Raw genomic sequence first — 12929 nt, forward strand, 5'->3', positions numbered from 1 at the left:
TACTAAGCACTAATGAACCTGTTCTTGACTATTTCCTTTGTCAAATGTAACAGGTGCCCTGAGGAACTTGTGCAAAATCTCATATGAGGGTGTGAAGGCTTTGAAGTTTGGTTATAAAGTGATTTGTGCAGGAAAAAAAACTGGTAAAAATTGACATTAAAAATCTGTTAGAACTTAGAGGTAGTGAGAAATAGATCTAAAACGTTCATCATTTTAAACAACTTACTAATTAGTGAGTTAATATTTTTTGTTCCATTTCCCTTAAAGCAATGAACGCAGTTAATGAAACCTTTCTGTTAGCAGGGCTTTATTCAAGCGTATTTTGTAGTACTTAATTTGAAAACACTCAAATCTCAAACTGTGTCCAGATATTTTTGTTCATGCACTGTGCTGTACTCTATTTTATTTCTTTGTATCCAATTTTAGGTAAACTAAGATTTAGGAAGCTTACAATTTTGAAATAGAAAACAGTTTACATCATTTTCTACTGATTTAAATATTTACCATCCTGTCTAGAAAAATATGCTAAATACCAAGAGTTAGAGTCCCCTGCCATTTGAAGTCAGCCTCATTTTTATCAGTTATGAAGTATTTTATCAGATACTTTATTACTCTCTTGTAAATGGTGTAGAAATGAGTTTGTATCCATCTGACAGTATATGTATGTAAAAATGGACAATTTGTGGCAGCTTTCAACTTCTATATTCTAGTAAGAAGCAACAACCTCTAGAGCAGACTTTTTTTTAACCTACCTTTAGAAAGTTAGGTAATACTAATTAGGTTAGTTTTAGTAATTAAATTTAGATAATAGTAGATATCATAGAATAGAATCATAGAATAGTTTGGGTTGGAAGGGACCTCTAAAGGTCATCTAGTCCAACCCGCCTGCCGTGGGCAGGGACATCTTCAACTAGATCAGCTTGCTCAGAGCCCCGTCCAACCTGACCTAGAATGTTTCCAGGGATGGGGCATCCACCACCTCTCTGGGCAACCTGTGCCAGTGTTTCACCACCCTCAGCTTAAAAAATTTCTTCCTTATATCTAGTCTAAATCTACCCCCCTTTAGTTTAAAGTCATTCCCCCTTGTCCTGTCGCAACAGGCCTTGCTCAAAAGTTTGCTGCCATCTTTTTTATAAGCCCCCTTTAGGTACTGATAGGCTGCAATAAGGTCTCCCCGAAGCCTTCTCTTCTCCAGGCTGAACAACCCCAACTCTCTCAGCCTTTCTTCATAGGAGAGGTGTTCCATCCCCCTGATCATTTTTGTGGCCCTCTTCTGGACCCGCTCCAACAGGTCCGTGTCTTTCTTCTGCTGAGGGCTCCAGAGCTGGACGCAGTACTCCAGGTGGGGTCTCACCAGAGTAGAGTAGAGGGGCAGAATCACCTCCCTCGACCTGCTGGCCACGCTTCTTTTGATGCAGCCCAGGATACGATTGGCCTTCTGGGCTTCGAGCGCACATTGCTGGCTCGTGTCCAGCTTTTCACCCACCAGTACCCCCAAGTCCTTCTCGGCAGGGCTGCTCTCAATCCCTTCATCCCCCAGCCTGTATTGATACTGGGGGTTGCCCCGACCCAGTTGCAGGACCTTGCGCTTGGCCTTGTTAAACCCCATGAGGTTCACACGGGCCCATTTCTCGAGCTTGTCCAGGTCCCTCTGGATGGCATCCCGTCCCTCTGGCATGTCAACCGCACCACTCAGCTTGGTGTCACCTGTAAACTTGCTGAGGGTGCACTCGATCCCACTGTCTATGTCATTGATGAAGATATTAAACAGTACTGGTCCCAGTACGGACCCCTGTGGGATGCCACTCATCACCAATCTCCATCTGGACATTGAGCCGTTGACCGCTATCCTCTGGATGCGACCATCTAACCAATTCCTCCCCCACCGGACAGTCCACCCATCAAATCCATATCTCTCCAGTTTAGAGAGAAGGATGTTGTGGGGGACCGTGTCAAAGGCTGTCAATATGCTGAGAAAATACTTTTTAAATAATGATAATGACTTTTATTATAAATTAAATGCTTACTTTATGAAGGATCTGATTAGAGTTCACTGGTAAATAGTGGAAATTATGTACTTTTTATGTTTAAATTTCCACTTAGAACTTTAAGTCCAACTGTATTATATCCAATGCATAAAAGTGGTAAGATACGTAAGTGGAGAAATGGACTTGCATATTAACTTGAGTTACTCTAAAGACTTCTAAGGCAGCAGCTGGATTGAGTGACCTAGCTCTCAAGTTATTAATTTAAGTTAAAAAAAAAGTCCCTATCAATGTTTTGGTGGTTTTTTTTTTCCCTAAAGTTCAAATTTTTTGATACTGCAACTTAGTTTAGGCAGCAAAGTAGAGGAAATACTTCCCCTCCCCCCCCCCCCCCCGCCCCTAGAATTCTCAGCTTTTGGGAGTGTCCTCGGATACTGCTTTTTTTGGGGGGGAGCTAACCCTTCTGGGTATTGCTGTCCTTTGAGCAAAGGATTTGCTATTTATTTGTTGAGACAGTAAAAGTAGTCTTCTGTCTCATTTTTTTAACACAATATCTTAAGTCAGTCAAACGTCTTAATATATTGTTACTTATAGCTGACTGATCTTTAAGTGTTCAAACATTGTGAAACATGGGGAGTATTATTCCTGCCGGAGGACCAGAGGGTGTTCATGCTGTAGGAGTCTGGAATAAGACCGTGATGGTCACGGCAGGTCAATCTGGGTGTAGGCTGCTGCTGAAGGGGGTGGTCCTGGCTTCCCTTCTGCACAGATGCCTCCTTGCTCCCTCCTGCCAGTAGTGCTCAAGTGGCTATCCAGGAGGCCAGAGCTGGGAACTGGCCAGTTGGAAACCAATCGTTTTGTTCATTTCTTCTGGCTTAGATTTCAGCTGTATCAGTTTCTTGATCCAGCCTGTTGGCAGTTACTGTTTCCTGCACAGGGATTGCGGCAGTAACATACATCTGGGGAAAGGTGGACCTTCCCCTTTTGATGGCTTGCCACATTCAGATTGTTTTAAGACAGTTGGGAGACTCTACCGAAGGCTGCTTACATCAGGTGAAGTCAAACCTGTGAGGAACTGGAAAGTAAATAGCAAATATTTGACATTAATTAGAACGGAATACTTTCTTCTTGAGGCAGGGGGTATGTGACCTTTGTTCATGCTCTAATTTTTGTTACAGGGCAGATATTATTGCGTGTACATTATTGTGCCAGGTCTAGTACAGTTGTGGTTGTGCACTTATTATATAAAATCAAATTATTCCTGAAAATACAGCACTGCTTGTATTCAAAACTTAGGTAGTTAAATTTTCCTTGATCGTAACGTAGACCATATAATAAAGCGTAGTAGGGCAAATGTTTCACCTCTCATTTCACTGCTCAGTAATTCATTAGAACTTAAAAATCTCGTAAGTGTGGAAGAGAGGGTGTCTGGGCTGTGCGAAGTATGGGTGGGAATCTTACAAAGTACTTTTATTCTGTTTTATCATTAGTTTTGGCTTTCTCAGAAGAATACGAAATACCATATGTTGAGCTGCTTGAGAAATCAGTTTCGATTATGCTGTTTATAGTGCATGTAAAATGGTATGGATCAAAGATGGCAACAGAAGCGGACAGCTGTTAATCGTACCAAGCATTGTACTCAGAGATCTGAAGTCTTTGTGAGTTATTTTTATAAATGACATTTTGAATTTAGGCAAGAATCGTTGACTGTTCAGGCTGCATGTACTGTCTAAGTTGAATGCTATTGGAACTTACGTTTTAAGAATGCATGGGAAACTTGAGAAGAAATCAAAGTAAGGTTGTGAATCACCAGATGTTTATGGCTTGACCAGAGCTGTGCCAGGTTACCAATGGTTTTTCAGGGGGGTCGGAAGCTGCCCAGCAGAGGGCTTGCAGGCCTTGTCTGAAGTGACTCACTGAGTGAGCTACAGTGGAAGATCGCTTTCAGATGTTGCTGTAAGAACGTTAAACCACGCAGCTGAGTTGGTCACAATTTACGTAAGGAAGCACATTCTGCTCTCAGAATAAATACTGTTCAGTTATAACACGGGATTTGCAAATAACGATTGTTTTGCCAAATAGCTGAGTCTATAGAGTATGCTATACAGATAACGAATCTATGCATACCCATGTAGGTTATGAGAAGTGTTCCTTTATATTAAAAAACAACAACAAAAAGTTCTGTAAGAATTTAACATTCTCCATCTCGGATAATTACTTACTGAACTCTAAGAGTATACAGTGAAAAAGAATGTCCAGACCTCTAACTAAATAAACTTAACTCCAGTAAGTTTATGTACTGAACTGGAAATGCAGAATGATTGGACAATAATCTTAACATTAAGTGCAAGTGTGATCATCTATTGCCAGTAATAAAAACTAAAAATGGGGCCACGAACATTTTGAAATGCCTATTTCAGAAAAGTACATGCCTGAGTAATTTTATTTTAAAAGAACGTTTAAGTGCTTAATGTTGTCAAGAGAAGATAACACCAGCCAGACTTCACAGAAGCGTTTTACTCGGATTACTTTGCTCATACAACCCTTTCTTATTTCGAACCTGAGTTTGATTCTACTGGAGCAAGCTGGTACAGTCTAGGACTACCTTACAGGTATGTTAATGCTCTCATTAGGTAAAGTTGTTCAAGGACATCTAGTAACCTACTGGCTTTGTTCAAAACAATTGTTATTGACAAAACAAGTTCCTAAATTACAGTCTTATAGTGTTTAAGAGTATTGTTTACTCTTGATAAGAAGAGTACATGTCTTTATAAGATATCAAGTGCAAAAATAGTTTCAGTAGTTTCATTTCCATATCAGGTATGAGCTGTGGAAATCACCTCCTGTCAAATGTATATTTGGAACTGTTCCATGTATAATTATTAGATCTATAATTTGTTAGGATTATCAATGGAGTGATAGTAACACATGATGCAAATTACATCATACTCTATAGGAGAAAAAACATGTATAGAAAAGAAGTTAATGTGTCATGCTCTTTTGTCACGATAAAAAAATCTTTAAAAAAGGCCCACAGGTCATGATTTTGTTGTTTATTTATAGTTTTTAGATATTATTCTTCCGTATGCTACTACTAGGAAGAAGCTTTTCTGATCTTACTTTCATGTCTTACTACATCTTGCAGAGGAATTGTTGACAAGTGTAGCTGCTCGTGCATCTCAAGATTATTTTGGTCAGGGTCTGGAAAATGGGGCCTAAAGAATTATTAAATATGAGGGTCATTGTTAATGACTATGCCATCTGTTACCTGTTCTCATATCTCTTTCCTTTAACTTATTTAAACTGAATACTCAGAAAACTTTCCAAGTTTTGGTGGCGATATCGGAATCAGTAACATAAGATAACCCACTAAATTAAATTCTCATGTACTTCCAGAGAATAACTAGCCACCTTTCATTAACGGTTCTGAAAAATTCTTACTTCAGAAAATTTTGTAATTTAAATTTATAAATTAATAACATTACATCTTTTTATTTTCTAATTTTTTTCTTGTTACTAGCAAATGTCTTGAGTTCACTTGTAATATAATTAGAAGAATCTACAATGAAGCTATTAATGGCTTCTAACATTCAGATTAATTATGTCATCTCTGGCCATCATTATATTATTACATTAAAAATTTTGTTCTGGTAACAAAGAACACTGTCATGTCATGTTTTACCCTGGGGAGATTATTTCACTGGAAAAGGTAGAAGTATCTTTCAAATTAATTGCAAGTCTTAGATAGAAACTGCAATGCAGTAGTCAGAATTTGATAGTCTTACTGCAATGGCTAATAGTCAATTCATGTTACTAGCTTGTTCTTTGTATTTTAAAGAAACATTAATATAAATTAGCTTATTTAAAAAAAAAAAGCTTAAAGATTTTTTTTTTTTTATGGCCTTCTGAAGCTGCAGTAGCTAAAATGTGAAGTTACAGTTTTCAATCCTAAAATTGATGACAATTTCCATTTGTTTCTGAAAAAAGTTTTGGTAAGTTTTAATAGCTGTACGAAGTTGAAAAAGTAATTGTGCCTCCTTAAAGCAACTTGTAATTTACATTATATAAATATTTATGAAGTTCTATGAAGCTCATTGGAGTTTTTAAATGTCTTTAACAGAAGGGCCATTTTTTCCATCTTACTTCGTTAGAATTTCTGTGGTTGTTTGTAGTTCCCATTAGCTGTCATTTATCCTTTGCGTTCAAGTCTGGCCGTTGAATGTAAAATAAGTTAATTAGTAGGGACTACTAGTTTCTCAATGATAACTTTTTTTTTCCTTTCCTCAGAGGATAGTTGAAATGCTGTCTAGCAGGCTGTTAATTGCATTCTGTTCTTTTGTCAATACAGTATTTTAATAAAATAAGAAATACTTATTAAAGCATGAGTTTAAGAATAAGTACTGCTTGACACTGGATCTCCTCTCCTCGGTGCTTTCCAATTTATGATCCATAAGAGTGAATGATGTAAACACTTAGGATAATATTTCGAGCAAACAGAGAATGTTGTTGACTTTATTTTCAGATTTCTGAAACTGGATTAAACAAAAGTGTCTATAAACTCTTCTCTAAGTGATTAAAGAAATTGTAGTTTTGAAGGCGTATTTGCTGAAGATGGTCCAGTTGTCTCAGCTGCTGAAGTTTGACCTTGGTTTGAGAAATGCTTGCATAGACTGCTCTGCAGGTGTAGGAAGAGCTGTGCTTTTACCTCTTGCTTTATCCCTGTGCCTCACATATACCCTGCCCTCCATAAGTGAAAGAAGCAATTGGGGTATTGGCAGATGTTCTCAGGTGCCTGCCTTCTCTGTTGAAATGGTGCTGGGCTAAATGGAAGTGTTTGGTAAACTAAAACTAGGTGCCAGCTATACCATAGCTGTGTATTTGATGCAAAGTAAGCAGGAGATACCTGGGTCAGCTCTGAATTTGACAACTTGTGTGCCAGAAAAAAATAGGGAGGTAAATGGGCTGAAGCAGAGCTCAGCTCTAAGGCAGCTATGCTGCTTTGCAGAACCTGAGCTGTACCTCAAGATACCTGTTTGATCTATCAGTTTGGCTTAAAGCCGCTGACAAAAATGATCATGTACTTAAAAAATGATGAGGGTAAATGAGACTGCATGCATATTTAGAATATTTTTTTTAAATTATATATCGTGTAAGCGTTGTTGCCATAGAGAGTAGTCATGTGAATATGCATGTTAAAAATGGGATTTGTTTTCTTTCTCCAAGTACTGTGCACTTTAGGTCTCATAGCAAAGAACAACTGTGATCCATTCAATTTTATAGCCTCTTTTGCTTTCTTAGCGAGATTACTTTTTTATAAATAATACTTGATTGAATGGATATCTTTATTAGGATTTTTTTTAATAACACCTTTACCTTATTAAAGACAATCAGTTCAAATACATCATCTACTGTTTTTAATTTTCCTTTTTTTCTTTAATGGAGAAATTTATCAAGGATTGAATAAAAAGTTACAAACAGTGGGTGAGGAAATCACTAAGCTTTTAAGCTTTCGAAGGCTGGGGAAATATTCTGGAGAAGTATCTTTGTGTGCTTGCCTGGTTCCTATACTGTTTTGTAGGCACCTTTTTTTAGGTACAGCTGGAGACAGGACAGTAGATGGGTGCTTGGTCTGATCCAGTATGGCTGTCTCTGTGGTCTCCTTTTATGGTGATTTTTTTTTAATAAAGTGATACTTGATTTGATAAATTCCTTAACTCAAAAGTTAAGGAAAGGATCAAAATCCTGTTCAGTTTAATATCTTTTCTGTGTAGCTTTAAATGTAAATTGTTCCTATTAAAAATAAGCCAGTACAGTAATTTTCTACTCTCTAGGAAAAAAACAAGCTGAGTGCTTGAATAAGACCTGAATTTGTGTGTTCCATACCACCAAGTTCTCCTGAAAAATGTGGGGATGGGGGTCTTCTGGAAATGAGGGTACTTTTAGATGCTTAAACAAGGATTTAGATACCTAGTTCAGGACATCTTCATGGGAAAGACTGAGGCTTATCAGATTTCCTTCCTTTTCTTGATCTGTTTTTAGTTCTTTTAAAAGTTTGCAATATATGCTTATCCCAATAATATAGGCTACGGGTTTAGAAGTGTAATGGCAGCTTTATGAGGGCTTAGAGAGAGGAATTCACAAAATCTGTCAGTGAGCGATGCCAATCTCACTAGGCTTTCTCTGTAGGCAGTGGAGAGAGTCAGCTTTTCTAGAGAGCATATCAAAGCAGGAGCTCGATTTAGCCACTCTGAATTCCCCTTTACAATGGAAGGGTGTATGTGTTCTCACTAGGCTAAAGTTAAATGTTGTGATTGCCCTTTTTAATGAAGGCTTTCGTCTTTAGTCTTTATAATATCATCATTAAACATAGCCTGTATGGGAAAGGCAAAGTCAAATATTTTTAAACACCAAGGCAAATAATTTAAGAGCTATCACAGAAAATACTGTGTGCGTGTCTGGAAAGCTCCTTCAAAAGCATATGAAAATGATCTTTGTATTTTTTGGCAACCATGGTAGCTTTCACACCAGAGTTTTGTTTGGTTCAGTCCTTTGGTAGAAATCCTGTGAATATAATTAAAAAGAATGACATGTATTTAGTAGGAGCTTATATTTAAAACATGGAAGACAAACTCCAGAGACTTGATGCAGTACTTTAAGAAGTTATTGTCTACCTCATGTGGCAGAGTTGGCAAAAATAACTCATAAAAGTCTACATTTTCATCATGTCTTCACTGCCAGTATAAGCAGATGCTGGACTTGACTCGAAGGACCTGAAGTGTTATATTTTCCATTTGCTGGGTTGGGGAGGGTGTTGGGGAGTAGAAGGCTGTACTGCAAGAGAAGGTCAAAGCAGAGAGTGGGAGCTGATAGCATTTCCAACTGGTACAGGAGAAATCATCAAAGATATTTTACCACTACTTTAAATTGGTTACTATTTCTGGGTAAAAGAGAGTTTCTCATGTTTTGTATTTCCAGATGGACCTTCAACTGATAAAGATTCTGAAGAAAAGAAAAAGGAGCCTGCATCTTCCTCACAAAACAGCCCTGAAGCAAGAGAAGAAAGGTGCTTAATTCTTCAAGACTATACAAATAATCTCACTCAGTATAAATTAACATTAAACTGTTTGGTCCAAATTTGTCATATTAGAGACAGCTTCCACATTCTTTTCTGAAATACTTAGAGTTGTACAAGAAATGGTGTGTTGTTAGGGAAGTAAATCCTGCTGCTGCTGACATTAAAAAAAGGTGAAAGCCACAGGTCAAGGTATGGCCAGACTAGTTATTGTTTATTCCATCTGTCTCATCTGTCAAATACTCCTTCCTCTCTCAGTACTAGCACTAAGCTTTGAGAACTGTAAAACAACTTTCAGTCACAGCTTTGTGGTAATTGCATATGTTAGAGGTTTAGCATACTTCCTTTGTCTGTTAGCTTTTATGTTTAATAAACAATCTCACTCTGCGCTTTTTTTGGTAAACACAAAATATATGTTATCAGAAAAATGAGCCCGTGTTAATGACACTATAGGAGCTGAAGAACATTTGCAAAATAGTATCTGCAAGCCCATTTCTTCTATGCATTTCTGGTTTTAGCGAATCTGTTTCCAGCAGTGATTTTCAAATTGAAATGTAACCTCTAACCATTTGTCCTGATGCAAGCTGAAAACTTTTTGGTTTACAGTTTGCAAAGCTGCATTAATTGTTTGTTTGTGACCATGGTACCACTTCAGTACAGTAAGCAGACTGAATGCAATGTATTCACTGGAGCCTGAATGTTAGTGTCATGTATCCTCACTGTTTTTTAAAGTAAAATTCCATGGGGGAAAAAAACTGAGAATTAAAACTTATATACCACATAATGGAATGAAATACCTGCTGTGTCTCTATTGTGTGGAATACCCTGGTGAATGTTCTAAAGATATTTTTAAAATTCTATTGACTCTAGAGCTATAAGTAGCTTTAAAAAGGTGGCCTGTGTTCTTTTTTTGGAATACCATCAAATGGATATAGCAGAAGACCTGTGTTTTGCCCCAGAACAAAGTTATTTGAAGAGGGGGGAAAAAACATTAATATTAGTTTTCTTTTTGCCCTTTTTTTTTTTAGCAGTTCAAGTAGCAATTCCAGCAGCAGGAAGGAGGAGGGTAGTGCTCCCTCAAATTCTTTCATCCCTTCTTTTCCCCGGGCTCCAAGCACTTCGGATTCTGTACGAGTGAAATGTAGAGAAATGCTCTCTGCAGCTCTCAGAACAGGAGGTGAGCTTTGTAGACTGTATTTTCAAGTTTACCTATTTCCTTCTTCTCTATTTCTGTCCTTCCCACTCTATTTTTTTCCTGCCCTGTAGGGTAGAATAAACCCTGTTTATGTCCATTTGTGTGTATATACCCATAGGCCAGTTCACCCAAGTTGCAAGTAATCAGTAACCTTGACAGCATGGGAATGTATTGAAATACATTTTTTGTTGCTGATGATACAGGACATTTGGTGGCTTCTGTTCATCTGATATCTCGCCTACGGTGGAACTTCTTTTTGGGAAGGTTATTGCCTCCTTAATGCCTCATTTAAATCTTTTTGTGGAAGCTGCTATTTTTTTGTCTTATCTGGGACTGAGAATGCCACTATATACATGCCTGCCTTTCTTACACCAGAGTTCCTGTGGGCCTTCAGATTTTGGTTTTTGAAGGCTGCCTTTCTGTTTTGATTTAATCTTGAAGTTTCTTTGAGATACCCGCAATAAGAGAGTCTTCCATCGCTCTATCTTCATGCCTTTTGGGCATTTGTAAATGCCTTGACTATTTTGGGTTTTTTTCTTTTTCCCCCTCACGTACACTTGGGTGTCTTTAAACTGACAAATTGAATGATATGCTAGATAAGGAGCAACCTAAAAGTTGGACTCCTCAGAATGACCTGTATTTTTTCTTGTGGGTCCTTCTCTTCTACTGGAACTTAGGACCCGGCTCCTGTTCCTCTGTTCCTAGCTTAGTGTAACCTGACCCAGTGTAAGCAGATTTCCGAGTCATCCATTTTTACCCTCTTCACTCTTACATTCTTTCTTTTAATTCACATAAATTCAGATACAGACAGTAATCAAAGCTGACTAAAGACCATGAATTTGCGGTCCTCTGGATATGGAGTTGATAGATTTCTAAAATAATTTGTGACCAGAAAGTGCATATAGCATCTTAGTATTCATAATTCTATGTAGTCTTAATTTTAGCTAGTTTTCCAAGAACTCTTTTTGCTGTGTTACTTTCTACAGCACATCAGCTGATCATCCATGGGTTGAATGCCAATCTCCAAAAATAAGGTTATTTTCTGGTTTTATGGCCTTCTGCATGAGATCAAAGGAGAAATGGTGTTTGGATTACTCATTGAAGTATACCTGTGTTAAAATGAGAAGGAGGAAAACACATACTGTATCTAATTTGTCCTAAGCTATCTTGGAAAGGCAGCTGTCTTTATGAGTAAGGGATTTGGTCAGAAACAGTAAACAATTATCTTGAGACATTTTAGGTCAAGTGTTACATTGTCCTCAAGATTGCCATGGTGTATTTATTCTAATTTACATGTTTTATGACACATATCTGCTCTGCATTTTTTTTAAAAATATCTAATAATATTGTTTCTCTTATTTAATTACTATGTTTCTAATGAAATCTTTCTCTTGCATGCATGCAAAACATTAATTGCTTATGCTTGTATTGTGCGGACTGAAAGAATTGATGAAACACAATACAAAATGTTTTCTTCTTGTAATAGTCTATTCTATGCACAGATATGCTGTGGAGTTGGGTATTTGCCAAGCCTATCAGAATATTTAAAATTTTTCTGTATAGCGAAGTGTTTTGTTACTACTTGTGTTTGCAACTAGATGTCAGAATTTTTGCTTCTGTGAAAGATTTAGGGTTGTTCTACTTTTTAAACTTTTGTTGCTCTTCATTTCACTTATTTTTGTCTTCCAAGTAATATGTTAACAAAGTTTTGAAAGGATAAGTATACAGTAAATTAAACTTTCCTATACAAAAGGAAAGTTCACTGCAGTGGTTTCATAATTTGCTGAGTTTCAGTTTCAAATGGGCTCTCAGGGATATAGAACACTGTTGAGATTGTCAGGTTGCTAATGTTTTAATATTTGTTTTCCTCAGATGATTACATTGCTATTGGTGCTGATGAGGAAGAGCTGGGTTCTCAGATTGAAGAAGATATCCTTTCTTGTGCATCTATGTGCTCTAGAACAAGAGTGGTTTTTTAAAAGCATTGATAATATTAAAATTAATTAACCTGATCTATATATCGAATATTTTTTAATTTCATTTAAAATGAAAATAGCAAACCGTGTTCAACACATCAGTGCAGAAATTTAGTGTTTAAAAAACCAGCACAACCTAAATGATTTGCCTTAAAACATGTAGGAATGTGTGTAGGTGAGTGTGTGTGGGTTTTTTTCAGTTCAGTATGTTTTCCTTGCAGCAGCAATATTATATCTTACTGAAGCATTCTGACATAGAATGCTGGACTCTTCTATGTTATTTTTAAATCTTTTCTTGTTAACATTTTTAATCTTTTTCTAATGTCTTTATTTCATTTTCTACAAGTTTATTTCTAAATGAGTTTGGAATTTTCAAAAGGGTTGTTCTGGTAGCAGTGTTTGAATAGTGACAGAGTAGAGGTCTGGGCTTCTTTTTATTTTAGTTGTTTTTTTTTTTTTTTTTGTGGGGGTTTTCTTAAGCATAGAAATAATGTAAGCTTCATGATTCTAACTTGCTAATGTCCTTCGGTAATTACAGTCAGCCACCATTCCTGTTAAGGAATTTCCTGTTTCTGTTGCAAACCTGTTTTAAAATTCTGTTAGTGAGCTGCCAGTGTTTGAATATTTGGTTTAGAAATCAATTAATCCTCAGGATGAGGAACTGGACATAAATTTATGGGTGACTTTTCACAATTTCAGTT

At 37.0% G+C, this 12929-nt stretch overlaps 1 protein-coding gene across 1 annotated transcript in view; it reads left to right on the top strand.

Moving 5' to 3' along the window:
- The window catches only part of TCEA1 (transcription elongation factor A1), a 30032-nt gene that overhangs the window by 12241 nt on the left and 4862 nt on the right, over positions 1-12929 (top strand). The window contains exons 4-6 of the mRNA XM_076329709.1: positions 8961-9048; positions 10086-10234; positions 12125-12181. Coding sequence (XP_076185824.1) covers positions 8961-9048; positions 10086-10234; positions 12125-12181 — 294 coding nt within the window. The remainder of the gene's footprint in view (positions 1-8960; positions 9049-10085; positions 10235-12124; positions 12182-12929) is intronic.

Source organism: Aptenodytes patagonicus, chromosome 2, assembly GCF_965638725.1.
Source record: "Aptenodytes patagonicus chromosome 2, bAptPat1.pri.cur, whole genome shotgun sequence".
In the NCBI taxonomy this organism is placed as follows: domain Eukaryota; kingdom Metazoa; phylum Chordata; class Aves; order Sphenisciformes; family Spheniscidae; genus Aptenodytes; species Aptenodytes patagonicus.